At 39.4% G+C, this 24,973-nt stretch overlaps 1 protein-coding gene across 1 annotated transcript in view; it reads left to right on the plus strand.

Moving 5' to 3' along the window:
- ROS1 (ROS proto-oncogene 1, receptor tyrosine kinase) overlaps positions 1-24,973 on the plus strand; it is a 113,741-nt gene that overhangs the window by 85,539 nt on the left and 3,229 nt on the right. The window contains exons 38-43 of the mRNA XM_036872232.1: positions 770-834; positions 2,105-2,234; positions 8,250-8,347; positions 8,569-8,772; positions 9,794-9,928; positions 18,195-18,358. Coding sequence (XP_036728127.1) covers positions 770-834; positions 2,105-2,234; positions 8,250-8,347; positions 8,569-8,772; positions 9,794-9,928; positions 18,195-18,358 — 796 coding nt within the window. The remainder of the gene's footprint in view (positions 1-769; positions 835-2,104; positions 2,235-8,249; positions 8,348-8,568; positions 8,773-9,793; positions 9,929-18,194; positions 18,359-24,973) is intronic.

A 24,973-nucleotide genomic window follows, 5' to 3' on the forward strand; every position in this document is an offset into this window, starting at 1 on the left:
TAAGCTGTACAAAAATAGGTAACAGGCTGGAGTTGGTCCACAGGCTGTAGTTTGCTGGCCCCTGGACTACACAATTATTCATCATGGTGTATTTGATGTAGTTTTAAGGAAGCCCTGGATATACTCTCATATTTTTATAAAACTTTCTTTTGATCAAAGGATGATGAATCTTTTATGTAATTGAGTAATATCCTGATCACTGCTTGTTAGGAATTTATTGCTTTGAGAGTGGGCTATACAACCAGAGAAGTTGGCGAAATTTTCTCCACTTCCAATTGATAGCATTTAACAGTCTTTCACATACTCTAACCTCAACTGGTTTAAACAAGTGTTTCTTTTTCTTACATAACAAGTTGACTTCTGGCTTTGGTGTAGTACTGTGTCAGGCCAGAGACAGTATATCTGAAATTCTCTCAACTTTGTACATGTATGGTGCCTCATGGTCCCAAGATGTTTGCCAAAGAATCAAGCATCACATCTTCATTCAGGACATGGAGAGGGGGAAGGATAGTGTTAGATGTATATGTTCAGGAAAGTAAAAGTTCTGCACACGCCTCTCTCCCTCAGCAGTTTCCCCCTTACATCTCTTTGACGAGGACTGAGTCATATGACCACCCCTGTTTGCAAGGGAGGCTGGAGAATTGGAGAACACAATTTTTTATGATAAGGGTGGATATTACAAAACAAAACAAAGATTGTCTCCATTAACCCACTGAGCTCACGGAAATGCCTGCTATACTGATTCCTGGCTTGTTTTTACATTGCACAGACTTTGAAGAAGGGCTCCACAGACCAGGAGAAGATTGAATTCCTAAAGGAGGCACATCTGATGAGGTATCAGGGCAGCTCTAAAATAATTTTCCCTTGGTATGGGTAGGAAGCTCTTACATCTTATTGGTGGATTTTTAAAATATTTATTTATTTATTTATTTATTTATTTATTTATTTATTTATTTATTTATTTATGGCTGTGTTGGGTCTTCGTTTCTGTGCGAGGGCTTTCTCTAGTTGTGGCAAGCGAGGGCCACTCTTCATCGCGGTGCGCAGGCCTCTCACTATCGCGGCCTCTCTTGTTGCAGAGCACAGGCTCCAGACACGCAGGCTCAGTAGTTGTGGTTCACGGGCCTAGTTGCTCCGCGGCATGTGGGATCTTCCCAGACCAGGGCTCGAACCCGTGTCCCCTGCATTGGCAGGCAGATTCTCAACCACTGCGCCACCAGGGAAGCCCCTGATTGGTGGATTTTTAACATTCAAAATGACCTGACATAACAGATCATGCCCAAAATAAACATGGCTGAAGTTTAAAAGGAAATATGTCTGGAGTGACAAGTATTCCATAGAACCCAGTCTTCTGAGCCTGGGCACAAGCAGTCCTCAGGCAGTCCTTTCTTTTACCTTCAATAAGAAGCATGTTTTGCAAGGGATTTCTGAAGCTGTTCAGCTTTAAATATGCTTATGTTCTTCTAAATGTGTGATAATGGGTCAAGTAGACCAAGTAAGGGAGAGTTCTCTTAAGTACAGTGATGTCAATGAGAATATCCCTGGTCTTGGTAAACTTGTCTTCAAGGTTAGAGTTAGTTGATGGTCATGAAAATTACTCAAATACATCTTAATACACCCTGAGGCAGTGGTTGATCGGGTCCCAAGTTGTGGGTTCTGATTGTTAGATTGGGGCTTACTTGCTTTGACCTCTTGAGAAAATATTTGTAGCCAAACCTGAGTGTCTGAATTGTTTCTCTGAAAGGGAGAGAATATTTCATACTTGTCATGACCAAAAACATAATGTTCTAAAATATTTTTCAAAGAAGGACATTAGTTAGAATTACTTTCTTTTCCAGAACATAAAATGCTTAATATAAATATCACTTCTTCTAAAACTCCCTCTGTTCTATCCACATGCCTTGGCCACTAGGGGTTGCAATATTACTTCTGTAAGGCAGGCATGCAGCTGGGTTCTTGGAAAAGGAGGCTTTCATTTATTAAGAGGAAAAAAAATCAGGGTTTTGAAGGAAACCAGAAATAAAGAATTGTTCTATTCCATAAGGATCCTCACTAGATTTCTGTCATTGTCATGTTATCCTGCCTGTCTCTTTTCGCCTTTTAGCAAGTTTAATCATCCCAACATTCTGAAGCAGCTTGGAGTTTGTCTGCTGAATGAGCCCCAGTATATCATCCTGGAACTGATGGAAGGAGGAGACCTTCTTACCTATTTGCGTAAAGCCCGGATGACATCGGTAGGAAATGGGGTCCACAGTATTGGTTATGTAATGCAGATGACCTATAAGTTCGTCTTATTTTCCTTTAAATTCAATAGGCTGCAGTTTGGGCTGATGGTAGAAACTTAGAAGACTTCTGTCAAAAAAATTCTTATATTTCCTTCATGTTGGATTAGTCAAACTAGAATCCTGGGCTAATGTCTGGCATTTTCTGGCTATTTGAGCCTGTTCTTAGTATCTAATGGAAAAATAGGTCCCTCTCTGCCAGAATCACGGTTTCTGAAGAACAGAGAATGTGTGGAGCTTCTCTGTACTTAATCTATCTGCCTTTCTGTCCCAAATTGAAATTTCCAGCCTTTAGTCTTACATCTCTCCCAGTTGACTTTTCTGTGTGGATTTTCACAGGCGTCTCAAACTTTGGCCAAAACAGAAGTCTTGATTTCATGCATCCTCCTTCATGCCATCCATCCGGTTCCTTACTTTTCTTTTCCTGCAACCATGCTAATAGGCCCCGTCCGCTCTAGGGTCCTGCTAACAAAATGCAGCCCCGATCCGTCCTCTCCATGTCCGCAGTGCCTAGAGCAGCGTCCAGCACAGCGGACAGTGTAAACGCTGTGGCACGTGTGGGGAATGAGGGCCGGGGGTCTCAGCACCGGTGGGAACCTGCTTTTAGGTCTCAGGTGAGAAACACCTGAGACAAAACAAGTAACTAAAATTTAAATGTGTAGTTTTAAAAATTACGGTTTCTATTTCTATTGAAGTATACATTATATAGCTAAAACACTGAAATATATGACAAGGTTTATGGTGAAAAACAGGAGTCCTGTGCTCTATCTCACCCCCACATCCCAGGCCTCTGCTCATTCCTTCTGGTGTTTACCTCCACTTCCCTAAACGCTCTGCTTACACTGCTGCACAGTGAGGTTTCAACCTTGGGGGAAATCTATTGACTGCCTAGTGCAAGAGGCAAGGATTTAAGCTCTTAGTCATGTACCAGCCCGACCCCACCAGCTCTACACACAGAAAAACTTTGTTTTCCCCATCCTCTGACAGTTACCCCAATTTGCAGATAAATCAATATTGCAAGTTTATGTTACTATGTCTATTTAATGATTATTTGCTAAGTTACTCAAATACTATGATTGTGGTTCTTCTCTTGAGTAGTTTAATAAATGCCTCCCCTCCCTATTTGCTTAGGTTTCTATATTCCTAAACTCTCTGACAGAATTGTAACCCTTCTCACAATATGGGTAAATATATGAGATAATCCAGCTCCTCACCATATTTTTCCTGGACACTTCCCTCCTGGAGTCAATACAGGCGCTTGTCCTCTGGTCTCTACAGAGCTGTTACCCTAGGGGTTTCCTTCACATGTACCTTGGTAATTTCCGTGTTGGACCTTTATTTCCTCAATTCCATGGCTTCTTTGTTCTGTTTTAGGAAAGAGAAAGCATGCAAGGCAAAAATCTTTTTTTTTTTCATTTTGAGGAACTGTTCTTCCCCCACGCCCCACACTTGATTAATAATTTGGCTGGATTCTAGGTTGAAAATCCCTTTTCCTCAAAAATAAAACTCCTGCATCTTTGTTTTCTAGCTTCTACAATTGCCTTTAAAATGTTTTATGCCATTCTGATTCCTGGACATATGATCAGTGACTTGCTTTTTGTCCTTCTCTTTGGAAAATTTTAGGAACTTCTTTTTTTTTCCTTATAAATTTATTTATTTATTTTTAGCTGCATTGGGTCTTCGTTGCTGCACGCAGGCTTTCCCTAGTTGCTGCGAGCGGGGGCTACTCTTCGTTGCAGTGTGCAGGCTTCTCATTGCAGTGGCTTCTCTTTGCTGCGGAGCACGGGTTCTAGGTGCGCGGGCTTCAGTAGTTGTGGCATGTGGGCTCAGTAATCGTGGCTCGCAGGCTCTAGAGTGCAGGCTCAGTAGTTGTGGCACACAGGCTTAGTTGCTCTGTGGCATGTGGGATCTTCCTGGACCAGGCCTCAAACCCGTGTCCTCTGCATTGGCAGGCAGATTCTTAACCACTGCGCCACCAGGGAAGTCCCAGGAACTTCTTTATCTGTGGTACTTTTTACTCATCTGGACACTCAGCCTGAAAAATCATCCCTTTCAGTTCTGGGATTTTTTATATTATTTCTTTGGTAATAAAGAAAACTCTTTGTTCCCTTTATTTCCTTGTTCTAGAAATCCTAGTAGTTGGATAATGGTCACCTTTGTTTTATCCTTTTCTTTTATTAGCTTTTATTAGCTTTTATCTTTTATTATTTTTATTTTCTACTCTTTGTATTTTTGCTCTCAATTCTGGTATATTTCCTTAACTTTTTAATAGAATTTAAAAATTTAATTTGCCACAGACTCATTCTTATATTTTGACTGCCTCTTAAAATACTATTCTGATTTTTCCATACATGCCAAATCTTCTTTTATCTTTCCTAGGATACTAATTATAGTTTTTTTAAAGTGTTAATTTGCTTCCTGCATTGTCTTGACTTCCTTTTTGCCTCATTGTTCTGGGATCTGTTTGTAATATGAGAAGATTTTCTCAAATGTTTGGTAATTTGTGGCTGGTCTTCATATTTAATAGTCAGACCTAAGAAACTGATTGGAGCCTATGTCTGTGGCAGCTTCCTTTTGGTTGTCAGGTGGGACCCTGATGTTCCGCTGGGGTCCCCTAATGATAGCATCTGGATGTCTTCCCTGGCATATGCCAGTTTCCCCAGAGAGGAATCTGCTGGTCTCCTGCCTGGGCAATAAATGCCTGAGCCTCAGTTCAGGGAGTCGAGTAGGGGAAGAGGGCTGGAGGTCTCAAGGCTCAGGATGAGGATTCTCATTTAATTCCCTTCTCCATTTTTAGCACAGTGCCTTAGTATGACTGGTATCTTTGAACTTGGAGTTGTTCTGGTTCTGTGTGTGTGTGTGTGTGTGTGTATGTGTGTGTGTGTGTGTATGTGTGTGTTTAGCAGAGGAAAGCCTCCTGCTGCTGTGGGGTGGGGATCTCGGGTCTAGTTAGCCCTTAAAACAAACTTTTAAATATTCAGCTTTCTTTCAGTCCTGCCCCTCAACCTTGCATTCAGAGATACTTGCTACCTCGAATTCCAGAGTGTTTATGGGGTTCTATAGTGAAAAACATCACTTAATTCTTGTCTTCTCCCTCTGCAGGCAGCCAGCTTTTATCTCTCTTGGCTCTGCTAAATGACCACACCTGCACCTGCTTTCCTTCCTCCAAAATGTTTCCTTGCGTTCTATATATTCTCCTGATCTGTTTATCCTCTTGAGATCACAACATTTCCTCTATAATGTCATTTTAGTAAGGTTTGGGGAGCGAATGAAACTAAAATGCATAAATTCAATTCCTCATCTTTAACAAGAAAGTGCCTCTGTAGATTTTTTTTTTGGTTTTTTGTGGGGGAGAGAAGAGACAATGAAGATGGACTGAAAGAACTCACAGAGCTGCTTTTCCCAAACTACTCTTATTCAGCCAGTGTCCTAGCGGTTCTGACCGTTGGTTCTCAAGCGCACTTCAGTTCTTCCGCTGCCTTTCCTGCTGGCTACCAAGGCAGCGTCCATGATTGTCTCCCTCGCCCTGACCTTATAGGACAGGGTGCCCTTAGGTGCTGAGTGCCAGAATCAAGGTGCGGGGTCCACAGCGGAGGGCCACAGGCTCTACGCCCCCGTCAGGCTAAGTTCACGCGGGGCCAGCCACCTCTCCACAGAGAGTGCTCAGAGGCACCTTTCCAGAATTACCACAAGCACCCTTCTCCCCATCCCCACTCTGAGACTGTTTTGTTGGGTTGAATGCATAAGGATTGACTGCAACTGGGTTTATAAACCTTAGTCTGGTCCTTCATTTTTAGGACTCAGTTTCTGCCTCGTAAAATGGAACACTGAATCCAAAACTTTCTCGGCTTCTTTTAGCTTAGATATTCTAAGATTGTAGTAAGATAGAAAAAGTGAACAAAAAACCCTGTCTATCAAAATAATACAACTACATAGCCAGATACAATTCAATTCATGAAATTTTTGCTGGGTATTTATTTTACGACAGTGGAGGGTGTGGCTCTTGCTTTCAAGGGCCCTGCCACATGGTAGGGTGGGTAAGTCACATATGAATGACTCATTTAAGGTAGAAAGAGGGAAGGCCCATTAGAATGGAGTAGAGAATACACTGCTGAAGCACAGAGGAGAGAGAGATGATTTCCAGCTGGGGAGATGTGAGAAGGCTTCACGGAGGAGGTCTTCTGTTTGGGACACAACCAAGGTGCGAGATAGAACAGTTTCTGAAACTACACTCATATGAGTTATAAAAGGCTTTGACTAGGGATGGACAGAGATGGAGGTTCAATATGTCCAGAGGGTTTGGCAAGAGAAGACAGGTGGTAGCCGAGGGCAGCATCTGGGGTTAAGGAGGCCCGACATGGGGTAATGAAATGTTCCAATAGGTTGTCACAGGGACTATTAGGAGCAAGTTATAATTAGAGATTCAAGCAGGCAGGCAGCATTTGAAAATCTGTCAGCAGGGAACAGGGCACTAGCCCCCAACTGAAGTTCAGGAGTAGGATTCTCTGCGAAGAATGTCTTCAAGAGTAGAGTAGGTTTTGCTAAGGGCAAAGCAGGATTCCATTCACAGAGGAACCAATGAACCAGTGGAGACACAAGGCAGGGACTCAGACACAAGGCTGTGAGGCACGCATCTAGTGGACCTGAACAGGGCTGCAAGGGATTGATTCTTGGGAGTAAGATTGAGTTTAGTTTTAAGACATAGGTGTGCTTGAGTGGGACCATGGCAATGTTGAGTCCCAGAATTCAGGATTCTTCCTACTTTTGGGACAAGACATGAGCGTGTCAGGGGAGTCAGAGGGAACAGCATTTAGAGCACCCATCTATGAGGAATCAAAGGATTTCAAGGTTGTGAATCCTTTGAGATGCTCATTGAAGGATGTGGATGGAAATCAAGAATACGGAGGGCATTCCAGGAATGATAGCAGGAATAATGAAGAGAGGTTGAGAAATGCAGAGCAGGTATAAGGAACTGCAAATGGCCCAGTGTGACCAAAGCACAGATTGTGAGAGGAGAATCTATGGAAAATAAATGGATGTAAAGAGAGGTTGGTCCAGCCTGGGGCTGCCAAGGAGGCGGTGCTCAGGAATCTGTAATAGACTCTACAGGCAGTGGGTCACAACAAAGTGAGCTAATTAAAGCACAGGAGGCTGGAGACATGGGAAGTTTGGGAAGCGTCAGATAGGGATGAGAAAGGCTTGAAATAGGGTAATTGCAGGGAAATAGTAAGGAACAGACAGTATATGAATATAGCCTCCAGGAAGGAACTTTGAATTTTTTCCATATGGTACTAATAAAAACTTCAACTGGCTTTGTTCATGTAGAAATCATCGCAGCCAGTACAGGCTCAACTGTATATTTGTGCTGGCTCTCTTAGATGAGAGGAGTAATCTGTGACCTTGAAATAGAGTATTGCTAACAATTTCTATGGGGCTCATATGGAGAACAAGCCCATTGTCATGACTGACATTATAGCGTGACATTGGGCCAATAATTAAACTGATTAAACTATCATCATTACTGCTAATGAGAGCAGCTACTGTTTATTAAGTGCCTGTTATGTCCCAGCCAGATTACATATCTTATCTCAAATCTGACACAGTCAGTATTATTGTTCCCATTTTACATATGAGAAAGTTGCTTAGTGAATTAAGCAATGTGAGCAAGTTCACACAGCTTGTAAGTAGCAGAATTAGGTTTTAAACTAGTCTGTTTGACCTAACACCCTGAGATCTTTCCAATAGATTCTATATTGTTTCTGCTTACTAAAGATAGTCTTATTTATGTATATTTTGGTAGAAAGCATATAAATGTAGTTCTTTTCCTCTTTGTTTGAATTCTTTTACCATAACTAAAAATTCCTTTAAAACATCATATATATGAGTGTGTTCATGCATATATATGTGGCCATATATATTTTGTGCAAACTGGAAAAGTACCTGTAACTTTTCTTTTATTTCTTACAGTTTCATGGTCCTCTACTCACCTTGGTTGACCTTGTAGACCTTTGTGTAGATATTTCAAAAGGCTGTGTCTACTTGGAGCAGATGCACTTCATTCACAGGTACAGTGACATTCTGGATAAAGGGTTCTTATGAAGATTGGCACAATAATCACCTGTAGTTTGGGTAGAATATACAAGATAATTAACATTTTCATTCCTTCAAAATAGCAATAGTTTCTGTTAAAATCTCTCTTCTCTAAGACCTCCTAGTGTTACTTGTCTGATCTCTGGAACTTTATTATTATTATTATTATTATTATTAAGTATAGCTTCTGCCATAGGGATCTGGCAGCTCGGAATTGCCTTGTCTCTGTAAAGGACTATACTAGTCCATCACGGATAGTGAAGATTGGGGACTTTGGACTCGCGAGGGACATCTATAAAAATGATTACTATAGAAAGAGAGGAGAAGGCCTGCTCCCTGTTCGGTGGATGGCTCCAGAAAGTTTGATGGATGGAATCTTCACTACTCAGTCTGATGTATGGTGAGCTTAACAGGACACAGAGAAATGTGGGCAGAACCATCCAATGCCAGAGCCAGAAGGGATCTTAAAAGGTCATCTGGTTTGTTTTTTACGTGAGAAAACATAAGAGCAGAGAGGTTAAGTGATTTGCCTCAAGCTAAAGGGAAAGCTGATGGGCAAGGAAGGTCTATTCCTGCGTCTCAACAGTTTATACCTCTCCCTCCAATTAGTTTTGATCCTTTACCTTACTGGTGTATGTGGAATAGGTCCATTTATTTCAGATAGCTTATTACTCTCCAAAAGTGTAGAGGCTATGACTAACAGGAATTGGTGCCTATGAATTAATGTCCAAGTATGTGTCCAAATGCCTACTATTTTGGGATGTTTGGTCATTAATTTATACACAGAATTTAAATCATGGATCTCAAAATGATTAGGACATGAGGGAGGTTTGGACAGCTCTTTATTATTTGAATAGAACCTCTCATTTTTGCTTGTTGACCCCAAACTTTTGATTAGAGCTGCTCAAAATGTAAAGATTCATCCAATAACTTTTAAGCTGGACTGGACCTCTGCAAAACTGGGGATGAAATGAAGTCAGTCTTCAGTGTTGTCAGTTTATATTCACGCCTTCCCTCTCCACATTTACTAGCACTCAAACTCAGGAAGAAAGGTGAAATGCTTTCTTGCTCACCCCTAGTGTGTTTGCATAATGAAGCTATGAAAGCCATAGGTAATGGAGGTCCACAGTGCAGATTCAGCCAGGGAAGAGGAGCATAGTGTGTGTGTGTGTGTGTGTGTGTGTGTGTGCGCCCCCACTAAGCCTTCCTATCACCTTTGAAGTGTTGCTAGTATGCAGTTGCTTGTTCTCTTTTTCTTGAGGCCAACTTGCTTTTAAGTCTCCCATTTGCCTTTTATGGGGCCAATAATGCCAATCACAAAGTAGACTCTGATAGCCCCAGGAATAATTATGTTGGAAAAACTACTGTAAACATGATGTTTCTAATAAGTATAATTAAAGCAAACTCTTTAATATCTTTAGGTCTTTTGGAATTTTGATTTGGGAAATTTTAACTCTTGGTCATCAGCCTTATCCAGCTCATTCTAACCTTGATGTTTTAAACTATGTGCAAACAGGAGGGAGACTGGAGCCACCGAGAAATTGTCCCGATGATCTGTAAGTTAATCATGTTCCATAAGTACCCAAGAACAAAAACACGTGCACATGCAATCACGTGCCTCATTGGTATGGTATTTTTAAGTAAAAACTGAATCTATATATTTGGATATCTTACGTAAAATGTAAATTGATTGTGGCACTTAATTTACTAAATACATGATGGTTTCTTTTTATTTATATATATACATAATATTTCATTTCAGAAGCAAAATCTAGAAGAGCAGAATATGTTTATACTCTAGTTTAAGAGAATTCTAATAAATAAATAAAAGCTCTTTGTGTATATGTGTGCGTGTGTGTATGTGTGTGTGTGTGTGTGTGTATTCACATATATACTCATTTTATTTTGGAAGGTCTAATTTGACTAACATCTTAACCTGCATATTAAAAGGTTCTATTAACTAGGAATTTATTGTTTAAAAGTTGGATTGCTTTTGTTGATAAAGCTGTTATTGGGATATAGTACTGCTAAAAATTATATAGGTTGTTATCTATTTATGAACTTCACACGAAGTGACTACGTAAGTATTAGTGACTTTATCAAATTGATCCTGGCAACTATTGAATTCTAATAGATTTGTGATCCTTGGAACAGTAGGTGATTTTGATCTAATTATAAAGGAAAAACAAGCCAAGTAATTTTGCTGAGTACTAATCTACCTTCTTGTGAACAACCTTAGCAGAACTATCAAGTCTTGACACTTTTTCTAAGAGGTGTTTTACCCAAGAAATTTCTAAAAGAGCATATAATCAACAAGTATAAACGACTCTGTTGTGTGCACTACACCATGCTAAGGACTGTATGGAATACAGAGGTGTTTAAACCGGAGCCACGCTTCTTCAGCATCTCTGAATGTATTTTGAAAGAAAAGACACACTCATGGAGCAGTTGGATAACAGGCCAACATGTAATAAAGTGCTAAACTGCGTGGTACAGACAAGTGCAAAAGGAATTAGCAGTATGCGGATACACACCATGGTTGCACTGCCTTGCCTATGCTGTGTTATTTCGAGGATTATTCAGACTAGAGCCAAAGATGATTAAGATCTGGGCACCTTGGCTGGATGTTCTATGGGTGAATGTTTTTGTATTATTTAATCTTCCAGCTAGAAGAAGATTGGAATCACTGTCTGTTTCTGATTTAGCTCTTATAGCCTCTGGGATATTTACAGAGGGATCAGTTATACACATACCTGAACAAGTTTGGTGGCAGTGTCTAAAAGTATGATTCATGATCCTTTTGGGGCAGATGGAAACACTTCTATAAGTTAGTTAGGAGTAAGAAAGTTATACACAATTTGAAAAACTTTAGTCTAGGGCTTGAGGAAAAAAACCCAGCATACCTAAGTATAAAACACATTTTAATTAAACAGTTAGCAAACTAATCACTGTTTTGCATCTCTTACACATCTATTGAACACTCAGAAAATTTCTCCCAAGTTTCAGTTGCACAAAATTTTCCTTGTGCTGTTAGAATTCTATTTGGCATATCTTCCCCTCTAGGGGGTAACGTACCTCATCATAATTAGGCTTTAGTTTTGGATAGGCACTCTAGGAATCAGTCACTGAATTATACGTTTTGACTGATGTGTTCATTTATTTTGTTTGGGGAAGAAGGAGGTGGATAATTAATTGCCCGATTGTGGAGAAGAAAAATGCAGGTATGTTGAACTTTGCTCTATCCAAAGGTATCCAAAAATTCAACTAGAAGGAGGAGAAAGAAGGAGTGTTAGAAAAGTTCTAGAAAAATATTCCTGATTATAAGTGGCAAAAGATAATATTTTATATAATTTTACCTTGAATAATTATTCAGTTGGATACATTATTGCTCTTATTTTATAAAAATATAGTTTCCTTGAAGCTAAAATTTCCATTGCTGATTTTGAAGTTCATTTGAACATTAGTAATTAAAAAGTGAACAATGCTCCAAGCCCTCTAAGGGCTGCATGATCCAGATCCCTAGGAAGGGTTAACGACCCATGGCCAACCAGGAAGACAAGCTGTGCTAAGGAAATGGAGCTCTCAGCGATGCCATTCAATCTGCCCGTGGCCTTAAGTTGTCATGATAAAGATTAACTACTCTCCTTAGAGTACAGAGGGAACTGATTTTTATTTGAAGCAGTTCTCTGAGATCATAGGCCCAGCTTAGAGGGTTGAAAGTCTGTGCTGAGCCAGGCTGCACCTTCCATTCACTGCTTAAATACTCAGCACCTGGATGCACTCTGGGTCAGGTGAGTCCATAGATGGCTACGCTGTGCTTAGCTATTAATGGAATGTGAGAGTTCAGAGCATTCCTGCCCTTCTTTCCATAGCCTGGGATGTACGGTGCAAAGCCCAGCCCTCAGCATTCTCTTCAGCTTTCAGTTTGCACAACAACCATAGCACTCTCAAGAATAAACGGGATCAAAGGGCAATCTACATCAAGTGAGAGCTCTTTCACAGGTATCACAGGGGCAACTGAAATTACTGGAGAGTCTCTCAAATGACGGAGGCGACAATGGGAGAACATGGAGGCTCACCACCTTATTTTTACCCCTTAAGAATATGTACACCTAGACGCTAATTGATGCTAATTGGGTCTTTCCGGGATTGGGTATTTTAAAGTCTGTATTTTATGTGCTTTGCTTAAAGACCTATAGAAACTCATCCCCTTAATACTGAAAGATGCCATGGAGTTTTCAACTGTTGAATTTCAATTGCCTTATGAATCCAAGGATTTTACTCAGAGACTATTAATGAACATGGTTAATGAGATTGTGCTATTGTGGAAAAAACTGAAGCAAAGAGGAGTAAAGGGGTTGGCATAGTGAATGGAAGAATTTGAAGCGGAACACTTAGCTAAATGAGATATTTCAAGTATAATGTGTGAGTATCTGTTTAGAGGTAGAACAACCAGCCCAGGTAAATTTTAATAAAAGTGAAGGAGCTGTCAGTTTATTTAGACTAATATGCTTGAATATTTGTAACTATAACTTGGTACAAGTATTTAATGCATGATACTGAATTGTGGCAAGTATGTATTTGTAAGGAAAGACCCCTATGCCAAAGATATAGTTGTTGTTAATTTACCTGAAAGATGTAAGAAATGCATTTTTTAGGATTGATAACATTTTAAAAGCCTAGTCATTTATTCCATTGTCAGCTTAATGCTGTTTAAGAGCACAAGTTGTACTCTTTACTTTTAAATGATTACTGCTTTATAGAGCTCCTCTTTTCTTAAGCTAGGGCAATCCAGTGCTCATTTGGCCCTGGACAGTGGGAGAGAAAGGTTTTAAGTACCATCAGGTCAATTGTTTTTGCCATCAGAGAGTTAAGAGTAATGATGGACTCAATGTAAATTAAAGCCTCCATAGATGAAAATTAGGAATATCTGATTAAATAACTTGCATAGATTAAGCTTTTGGAGGGGAGTGTGAGTGGGTGAAGTACAGAGTGGCAAAGGGGCAACTGTATGGATGGCTTCTCTCCCCTCTCCCTCCGTCCTCGTCTTCCTCCTTCTTCCTTCTCACTAAATCATCTCCATTAAGTGTCTTGAATACTTTGTAGAATGAGGTGGGATATAAATAAATAAACTAAAAACTTCATAATTGAAATATGACAAGTCTTGAGAGAGTCAATGTATCTTTGGCAGTATCTCAGAATCGCAACTTTCTTTTTAGAAGGGATAGGCTCCCTGTGGCAAGTTACACTTCACTTTCTCCTCTCACCTCTTAGGACAGCCCTAAGATTCCCATCAAGATTCTACTTTAACTACTGGTTTAAACTCCATGATCGAATATCAGTTACACGATGTTATTTCAGAGTTGAATTGTCTTTCATTGAGTTCTCTGTGTCATCCCTGTTTCTAAATGCCACAGATTATAAAGAAATATGTAAAAGATTAGGTTCTTAGCAATGATTCTAATCTTTAAAAAATAAAGCCAAGTTTGGCACTCCATATCCAGAATGTAAATTCCTTGTAATATATATGAAAAGTCATCAGATCAATACTGAAAAACAGACCAATATTAGGTTTCTCCATGATACTCTGATATTGAGTATTAACTCTGACCTGAGGTGCTTGCGAGAATGACGGAGATGGAAGTGGAGTCTGCATGCCATATACAGATACAGCTATTTTAAATACAATAGCTATGATGATTTCTGCATCACTGGCACCTAGCAATTGAATATTTTCTTACTCCAGCTCCACTGTCATTGTCTTAGTCCAACACCATCATCTCTCACCTAGTCTTCTTCAATAACTTCCTTCGCTTCGTCCCAGCTTACTGGACAGTCCAACACCATTATCTCTCACCTAGTCTTCTTCAATAACTTCCTTCGCTTCGTCCCAGCTTACTGGACATATATTCACTACCAAATGTGAAATAGCTAGCTAGTGGGAAGCAGCCACAGAGCACAGGGAGATCAGCTCGGTGCTTTGTGACCACCTAGAGGGGTGGGATACGAGGTGGAAGGGAGATGCAAGAGGGAGGAGATGTGGTGATATATGTATATGTATAGCTGATTCACTTTGTTATACAGTAGCAACTAACACACCATTGTAAAGCAATTATACCCCAATAAAGATGTTAAAAAAAAAAACAACTTCCTTGCTTCCAACTTGCCCCTCTACAATCAATTCTCCACATATATCAACTAGAGTCATCCTTTAAAGATGTAAAGATCATGCCCACTTAAAAACCTTGGACAGCTTCCATTGCAGTGCCATAAAATCCAGCACCTAGCCTGGCCCTTGATCTGTGTGATCCTCACCTCTCTGACCTCATCTTTTATACTCTCCCCCTCAATGACTGCTCTACAGCCACACTGGCTTTTCTTCACATTCTAAAATGTGCCAAGCTCTTTCCAAATTTAGGAATTTACACATGCTTTTGCCTCTTCTAGTGTGTTCCCTGACTTCCATCCCCACCCAGTCCCCATGACTAGCATCTTATTTTTCTACAGAGTCCATTGGCTTAAACATCATCTCTGCAGAGGGTCCTTCTATAAGCAATTTGCCAAAAATGTTCCATCTCTAATTAGAGCTCACATTTGTTTTCTTTAGTACTTTTTTTTAGAACTTATAATTTGTAATTGTATATTTATCTGTTGATATGGTAGTACTAATATTTTTAAATACTTCCCAGTTTATGTTTCTTTATCAGTCTTTCTCTCTCTGCCCCCAATCTGCCTTCTAGATCCAGAAAGTAAAAAAAGAGAACAGGTACTTGACCTTTTTAGTGAGTCAGTAGACTTGGAAATGAAGCTTGGAGGAGAGAGAGGGTTATCTGTTGGGCTGGCTAAAAAGTGCCTTTGATTTTTAAGTAAAAATAAAAGACACATTTTTCATTTTCACCAAGAACTTTATTGAACAATGTATTCACCCTCTTATTCCACTACCTTCTGCCATTTTTCAGGCAACTTAATAATTCCATCTTCCCAAAACTTATCTTTTTGAGCAAAGAACTGTTCCAGGTGCCTTTTACAGTCTTCCAGGGAATTGAAATATTTTCCATTAAGAGAATTTTGTAAAGACCAAAATAAATGGAAATCTGAAGGCACAATGTCTGGTGAATACAGCAGATGAATCAGAACTCCCCAGCCAAGGTGTAACAGTTTTTGCCTGGTCATCAAAGAAACATGCGCTCTTTTGTTAACCTGATGGAAGATTATGCATTTTCTGTTGACTAATTCTGGACTCTTTTCGTCGAGTGCTGCTTTCAGCTAGTCTAATTGGGAGCAGTACTTATTGTAATTAATCGTTTGGTTTTCCGGAAGGAGCTCTTAATACAGGATTCCCTTCCAATCCCAACATATATACATCACCTTCTTTGAAGACCAGCCTTTGGTGTGGTTGGTGGTGGTTTATTTCACTTGCCCCATGATCTCTTCCATTCCACGTTATTGTACAGTATCCACTTTTCATCATCCGTCACAATTTGTTTTAAAAACGGAATGTTTTCGTTACGTTTAAGGAGAGAATCGCATGAGGAAACACAGTCAAGAAGGTTTTTCTCGCTTAACTTATGTGGAACCCAAACATAAAAGCGATTAACATAACCAAGCTGGTGCAAATGATTTTCAACACTTGATTTGGACATTTTGAGTATGTCAGCTATCTCCCGTGTGGTATAACGTCGACTATTCTCAATTAATGTCTCGATTCGATCACTATCAACTTCAACTGGTCTACCCGACCCTGGAGCATCCTCCAGCGAGAAATCTCCAGCACGAAACTTCACAAACCACTTTTGACACATTCGATCAGTCACAGCACCTTCTTCATATATTGCACAAGTCTTTTTGTGCCTTTCAGTTGCATTTTTACCTTTCTTGAAATAATAAAGCATAATATGCTGAAAATGTTGCTTTTTTTCCTTCCACCTTCAATATTAAAATGGCTACACCAATTTTGATAAGTTTTTTTATGATGCACGCTGATGTGACAGCTGTCACATACAATCTAACAAAATTGTTTTGAATGAAGTTAAAGACAACTAAGTGCTACTAGAGCCACCTTAAGGAAAAAAACGAACGAACCTTTTAGCCCACCCAACAGACTCCTTTAGCTCCTTGTTAGCTTGCTAAATGCCAGGTGTGAGCAACTAAACCTATAATTCTATATAAGGATAGTCTAATAAAAAAAGAGGAATTGAAGAGAAACTCAATTCCTTCTAAGCCCCGGGCAAGTGTAGGAAGAAGAGACCTTAACAGATAGAGGTAGGAGGATGAAGATGTTGGATATTTAGGTCTTGAAACCTCTGTAGGCCTCAGTTAGGTTAGGTGCGGGTGACACCAAGCACAGGGAGCAACTGCCCACTCCTCCCAATTTGGTGGGATGGCAAGGAGACCACTGAGCTGGGGATCCCCCACATTGACATGGACACCCAGCATCATGAACAGGGTAGGATGGCATGTCCAGACAGAGAACATGTAGCTTGCACTTCTAAGCCTCCTTTGTTTCCTGTGTAGAGTGAACATTTTGTTGAAAGCTGGAGATTCAGCCGAGGAGCATCCTGTGGGCATGCAACAGAAACAGGAAGGGATTTCCTGGGCCTTGTCAGCAGATATGGGACATGATGCCGTCTCAGAGGCCTGCAGCTAGAGAGAGAAAAGGGGGGACCAGTTCAGGGAGAAGGGTCAAAAGAACAGGTTAAAGGGATCATAGACTGCAGAGAGCAGCTGATGCCTGCAGGATGGACCAGATCAGTCACTCCTTATGGAATTCCTCATCATTCCATTCTGAGACTAGAGAAGGAGGGCACAGTGGGGTCCAAAGGATCCTTCACTGTGCCAGTGCAACTCACAAAAGACTTTCACCCAACATAAATCCTGATACCACCTTGGAGAGGAAGACAGAGGGAGTAGGAATAGCCTAAAGATAAGAGAGACTGAGTTATTATCCATAAAAGACTGAGAATTACCTAAAAAGGGTGGTTTAAAATATTGGAATGGGCTAGGTTATAAATGGCATTGTACTAATTTTCTTCTACTAGGTGGGGCTTTGAAAATTAGTTACAGAACTATAAAAGAGTTACAATTTCCCCCTGCTCCTATGAGTTGTAGTGGATAAATTTTGTCTCCCTCTTACGTTTGCTATATATATCGTATGAGGACAGGAGTCACACTGCCACATCTCTTGCTTTTGATATACTGCTCATATATAGTAAGTGTCCAACAAATCTTTGCTGAGTGAATGAATGAACATTAGTCAAGAGTTCTGCACAGACATTTCTTAGACAACCATTAAGGAAAAGAGAATGTTCAACCAGCTATTTATGTCTAGGAGAACTGAGTCTCTTAATTAACCTGGCAGTGTAATGAAGAGTAAAAGCATTAGAATTGGATCTGATTTCTACCTCTGGTTCTGCCACTAAATATCTGTGTGGCTTGGAGTAAATCTTAGATTTTGTTTCAGATATCAGTGTATGAATGTAAAATTTAATCTCAGCTTCTTCAGTAATTTTTATAGCTGTTAGTTTCCTAATGGGTTCAGTAAACATTTTCCAACCATCTATTTACTATCTATTTATTTAGATTAATAACTGTTGAATGTCAGCTTTTCAGAAGGAAGATGTTTTCTAATAAACGTAGTTATATTGCCAGCCACTGTTATAAAAGAAACAAAAGCTTTTGTTCTGGTTCAGTTATATTAATTACGGAAAACTGGCAATAACTCAAATTCTTTTCCTTCTGAAATGACCTTACCTGGGTTATCAGTAATGGCTACCTAGTGATATCCAATCACTATTTACTTCATGTCCTTACCCACATATCCAGGTGGAATTTAATGACCCAGTGCTGGGCTCAAGAACCTGACCAAAGACCTACTTTCCATAAAATTCAAGAACAGCTTCAGTTATTCAGAAATTTTTCCTTAAATAGTATTTCTCAATGCAGAGGAGAAACAAACCCCAGTGGAGTCATAAATGAAGCCTTTGAAGGTAAGTTTGATTCTTCTTCAGAATTTTTGGGTTTTCTCTACAGTGTGAACTGAATAAGGTTAAAATGGGGTGTACGTGGAAGACATCTTACAGTGTGTAAGAAGAATAATATACTGGCATCATCCTCATAATCAAGTATTTATTGTACTCCTCTTTGAAAATAATTTTGATTTGTTCATTAAATTAAAAAAAAAAGAATAATGGTATGGCCCCTGGATTTATAATTTAAGATAGTAAGGATGAGAATTAACATGTTAGACTATATTTTCATGAGGCCTGTTCTCTCCGCCCTCCACCCCTCATGCCAGTTTGTACCTCAGTGGCAGAGTTGAGTTAATTATAGTTGATGGTACATTATCGTCATTGGTCTATGCAAGACTTCTCTTTCATTTGTTTGTTTAGTACCTTTATCTCCATATTCCTCTCCTGTTCTATTTCCTCCCTTCACCTGCCAGGCAGCCATACTAATGTCTTTAATGTGTATCTTTTAATTTGTTGTATATTGTATGCATGGATACTATCGTGTTATGTAATGGTTCTTTTCTTTCTTTTGCATTAAGTACTGTGTTTTTAAGAGTCATCCATGTTGCTATGTATATATCTAATCCGGTGCTTTTAACTGCTATTTAGTTTTCTATGATTATTGTAGTGGGTCACACCTTGCTAAGGTCTACTGTGATTCCACTTCAGTATTTTGGTATTAAAACACAGTAGTCACTTAATTCACTTCCAAAATCAGATTTACAATACATTTGCCTAATTGGCTGCAGAAAAATAAATTTTAAAATGATCCTTTCCAGCTGCTCTTAAACTTCATCCCATTATTAAAAGTTCATAGCACCCTTTGTTTTTTCTCAAATGCAAACATTCTTGCTTAGAAATAAACCTGGCAAGATGGACCATGACTCAGAATCCCTCAGAAATTAAGACTCTCCATCTCTGCACTGATTGATTACACAATGGCTGATGGTTGCCCTGGAGTCATCTCTCTACAGTGAGACCTTCACCTTGAGTGGTGCACTTGACTAATAATAGCAGGGAAAAATACGAAGCCCAAGGACGAATATCTGCTTGTCTTGTTTGCTGTGCTTCTGACTATACATTTTGAGTAACTTTGGATCCATGACATGAATGGAGATAAGACTCTGATCATGAGACTTCTTTAACACAAACAGCTAAGTGACAGATTGGGAAGGGCTGTGCTTGCTTTGAGCATGCATCTTGATCCTCATCAGAACAAGCCTTGTTAATAATCTCACATTGGCTCTACCTGCCTTCTCATCATGGAACCGAGCTGATTCTAGGAGTGCCAATGGTTGAGCCCTTAGGAGTTATAACTGCAAGGCAACCCCATTTTTCTGGAGGGTTCTATATGTATACTTGACTGTGTGAAGGTTAAGAAAAAACATACCTATAAGCCATTCTACATACAATAAAATCCTTCTCATTTTCTAAACATTTGCTTAATGTATTCCTTTGAATGAATTTTTGAGAAAATTTAAAAAATTGTTTCAACAGATACCTGTTGACTTTTGTGCAAGGCTTAGTATAGTGGTAGGCACCTGAATTTAATGTGTACCACTGGGATGCTTTAAAGAAAAAGAAGAGGCAAGAATATTTCTTTCCCTTGAGAAAGTAGAGTCAGTTTCTTTAATCTTGTATGTAATGTTTAGTAGTGAGCTGTTCTTCTACTGGTGATTTTGAAAGTTGTCCTTGTCATAGGACTGTGTCTCTATCCACAGGAAAGGTGAGTGTCACCAGTCCACTACTGAATAATACTGTTTTGCTCAAGCCATTTGAATCTGCCCCTGCTTGTCCTGGTTCTTATTGGTTGTAACTTCACATATGGAAACTTCAGAGAAACAACAATCTGGGGTGGTTTGCTAATATGTAAAATGAAATCTTTTGTTCCTGAGGTAGATGAATGGCAGTAAGTGGGTTGAGTTGATTGCATAGATGTCTGAAAGGCAAGCAGAACATGGTTTTGCTTACTGGGCACTGAAAGCATGATTTCCTTACTAAATCAATGCTCTGATCTCTAGAAGGCAAAGCTTAACTACTAAGCCTCTGATTCAGATTTTCTTGTGAATATCATTTTTGTGGCCTTTATAAAATGAAACACAATCATCTTTTTAAAGGTTTAAAAAAGAATTTTTATGTTATTTTACAATCAATCAAAAAAGTGACTCCTGATCCTTTCCGATTTTTCTTCTAACTTTCCTAGTAATTAATCTCTGTAATAGTTCTTGCTATATTATTTTTATAACTGTATTTAAAGATCTTTATTAGAAAAGTAATTTATGTTTATTGTTTAAAAAACATATAAAAGTATCTAAGCAGCATAAAAAGTTAGTCTCTTACTCCTTCCCTGTCCTTACTCCCCATGCTAGCCATTGTTCGTGATTTGATAATATACTTCCAGATATTTTATATGCATATACAACTATTTACAGATATGTTCATTTGTGTATGTTTGTATACATACACACTGGTTGGTAGTCTAGAGGAATGAGTGAGATGTAGATTCTCTGGTCAGTTCTCCACCATTTTTCTTTTTTTTAACAAATGAGCTTATTTTTGAAGATTTGGTGAGCAGATGATTTTAAACTACATCTTCTGCCAGAAGCCAGGAGGCATTCTATGTTGCCAATGAGAGGGAATTCATGTTCTGTGGGAGTCCTGCGGCAGCATGCCAAACCTACACTGTATGGCAGACGGAGAGTCAATAAAAGCCACTGAGAGGTTAATCCTAAACTGAGTCCTGCAGGGGGGTGAGAAGAAGGTATCTCAGGGTAGAAGGAGCAGTATGTAGAAAGTCAGGGAATAACAGAGAATGGGGGTTCACAGAACTGCAGGTAGCTTATCACACTTGACAGTGGGAAATGGCAAGTGATGAAACTGGAGGAACAGTGGTCACACTAATCACATAAGAAATGAAAATTAATGAAAGCTGAAATAATGAATGGTGACAGGTATAGAAAGAAGGATATGGAAACCAGACTTACCACAGGGGTAGATGCTAGAGGATTTGTCATCTAATTGGGTGAAGAAGAGAGAGGAGACGATGGTGAATCCCAGTGATCTGAGAAACTAGGTGCAAAGTCGTGCTCTTCCCAAAGGTGGGGGCACAGGAGGAGGAACAGCTTTACGCATGTTTGGTTTGAGCTGAATGTGGGAGAAATGAAGAAGCCCAGTATTCAGTTGGAAATACAGGTAGTTGAAGTCAAGGGTGTAATTGAGGTTATTCAATTAAAGTGTATAGAATTAGAAGAGAAGTAAACAGTGGATGGGACCCAGAAAACAGCCAATATATGAGGGACTGACAAAGAAAGATGGTGGGCACTGAGAGGAGAAGTCAGAAAGGGAAGAGGAAGGCTGTCATGGAAATCCAAAGGAGAGAGGCTCACAGACTTGAGAGTGGTCAAATGCTGCAGAGATAAAGAGTTCCATAGGGTTGCGAGGAATTTACAGTTGACTTGTGTTATATTTTAAAATTCAACTCCTCGCTCACGGAAGCCTTTCCTTCTAATGTGTACAGACATTTTATATAAAAATTACGGAGGCTGTCATAATGGGTGTTAGAGGGCCTGAGAGCTTAGTTTTACCTTAGGGTCTACCAGAAGTCTCCATGAACCCTTAAGAAAATCTTTTCACCATGTAGCATTACCTAGTTCATCTATGAGACCGAGGTAACAGTACATATAGAGAATAAAACTCTTTTTGTGAATGGCTTTTAATTGCAGTATTAGTTAACTTTATTTTAGCACTTTTTTATATATCACTTGTGCTATGTGGGTTAACTCATTAAATCCTCACAATAGCCCTATGAAGTGGGCATTATAATATTACCATTTTGCAGCTGAAAAGATTGAGGTTAGTAACTTGCCCATGGTCATCCTGCTGAATGGGGCTGGAGTAGGACTCTATTCTAGAGCCTTTGCTCTCATCCTTCACAGAGACGTGGCTATGGTTAGAAAACTGCTCCCACACTCTCCCCACTTTGTTTTCTTTGGTATGCTGATTTATTTAGGTGCAAGTTGTTGAAAGACTGAATTAAAATTCTAAATAATATTTAAAAAAATAGAGAAGCAGACATAATGAGGCAGAATAAGGATGCAGGAAGAGGTTAACAGGGAATATAATCAAACTCTGATAATTTAGATAGAAACAAGTAATTCTGTGCCATGACAGATATATAATTTTGGTACAAGAGAAATTCACATTCTGAGATTTACAATGAATGTAAATCCTGATGATAAGGAATGGAAAGAGATATGGGGATCACCAAAAATTTTGATAATTCGATGTGACTGAACAAAAGTGGCAGAGAAGAGAGAAGAAATACAATGAAAAGCAGAGTTTGCATATTTGCAAAGGATAGAAATCATGGAACAGTCTCTTCAAGGCAAGCCTAAACTTAATTACCTTTTAAGTAAAAGAGAATGTATTTAATAATAGTTTGCTGCTTTGCAGACTGCTGGGCATATTTAACAAAACTGTAAGAAGTCTTCTTTGCTATTGTCGGAGATACGTAAGAAGAGAGGAAAGCCACTGGGAGGACTTTTTTGGAAAAAAAAAAAGGCATTAGGATTTCAGGGAGCAATAATACCATGCCTATGCTATGGTCCTACTGACCTAATGGGGTGGAGAGGGGATAGAGAGAGAAGATTAGTAACATATCTGGGGATCTAGTAAAAATATCCCAGTGACTTCATCCAAACATTTGTGTAAACATCACCTCATCAGTCCCAGAGAGTTCTACAGGAAACAAATCTAAATGCTCTTCTGCTGTTCTAAACATAGCCAGTCAGCCAGCATATGTCTTGTCTGTAAATATCCTGTCTTACTTGGAAGTCTTTATTTTAATATTTCCCTCTTAAACCAAGGGTTGCCAAGTGCATGCCATCTTTGCTCAGGATCTCTCTCTGCTTTAAGGACCTGCAGGTTTTCTATACAGTAGTTTTTAAACCAAAATAAACAACCCGCCCCATCTCTCATAATTATGAAGTAAGAAAATGTACTAATTGCTGAAAGCTTGCCAGGGTCAAGTTACTAAATATTGCCCTAAGTACTATGAACCAATGAAATAGTTAGCTAATGATTTCTCTTTGACATATTGCACCAGAATTTGTAAAAAGAATTTATTTGCCTTATGTAAAAGACTTTTTTGCAAATAACTCGATATAGGCAAAAAATTAAATCATGTTTCAGTAGAAAGTTTCCCAATATGCTATTTAATGGACTAAATGTATGAGTGTGAAGCAGCTGATAACATGAGTAGCTAGACCTATATTGTAGGTGTACATTTTTGCTGAAATTCTAAACTCCTTTAGCCTAATTTCTTTAAGCCCTTCAGGAATATCATCCTAATTTCCTCAGTAATCTGGGCTGCCGGGCAATTTAAAGTTAAATATCCTATTTCTTGCTATCATTTTTTGATATTTTCTATTACTATTATCATGCATAGCAAGTTATTTTTATGAGTTTCTCAATGGCTATAAGTACATATTGACAATAATCATAACAGTTGGATCCTTCCATAGATATTCAGCACTTAGGCACTAACCAAACCTGACACCTGATAAACTTATTTCTGTGGGAGATATTTCACAACACTGACTATTTGTGTGGTTTGAAATATACTAGAATGATGTTTGAACAATGAAGAGGAACATGGGGTGATGCCCAAGAACCTGTGAGCCTGTAGCTCGGCCTTCTTGTTCTTCAGCAGTGGGGGAGGGTCTGAAAATGAAATAAACACCTAATAAGACAGAGCAAGGACAGTGATTCACATGCTTCTTTAATAAAATAAGCTTTGTAGTTCAGGTTTGGAACTTGGTAATAGGTAGATCCGTTAAATTCCATCAGGGAATAATAGATGCAATGGTGCTTCCCTTAGTCCTTTGAAATTATTTAAATTTTCCCCATATTTCAATTTAAATAAATCCAGCCTGGGTGTAGGTCAGGGCTAAGCACAGAAGCTTGGCAGCCCGGCAGGCCTCACCCACACATTTGGATGCACTTGTGCTGGAAGTAGGATGAGGAGAAAGGGAAGGACCTGCGTCTGCTGACTGGAATGTTTCTGATTTGTAAAACGTGATGCTGTATGAAAGGACAGTAATATTTCTGACTGTAAATTTTTCATCCAGGTAGTAACACCCAGAGATTGGAAAGCATTGATAAAAAGCAAATAATTCCCACAATATACATTTGCATATTTATCTTGTTGATTCCCTAGAATTTTGCGGAATGTTTCAGAAACCCTGCAATTAGGTTTCAACAAGAATTCTTATACTTTCCTAAGTAAGAAGGTCAGCCTCTAAGTAGAGAAAGGCAAAATAATATGAGCACAGTTGTGAAGAAGGTCAGACTACCCTCTGGCTGCCCATCTTTCTATTGCCACACCCACCTCACACACATGTGTGTCTGGAGTCAGTGACTCTCAAGGACTCCTGCAGGGCACACTGCCCACCACCTCCTTGTCACACAGCACGGCAGCTCCACTCTCCCCTCAGGGAGGTCAACATGAGGACACAGACTAGAGCCAGACAGTTTAGGTTCAAATTCTAGTTGTGTGACCTTGGGAAAATTGTTAAACTCCTCTGTCCTCAATTT

Source organism: Balaenoptera musculus, chromosome 12 (assembly GCF_009873245.2).
Source record: "Balaenoptera musculus isolate JJ_BM4_2016_0621 chromosome 12, mBalMus1.pri.v3, whole genome shotgun sequence".
Lineage (NCBI taxonomy): Eukaryota > Metazoa > Chordata > Mammalia > Artiodactyla > Balaenopteridae > Balaenoptera > Balaenoptera musculus.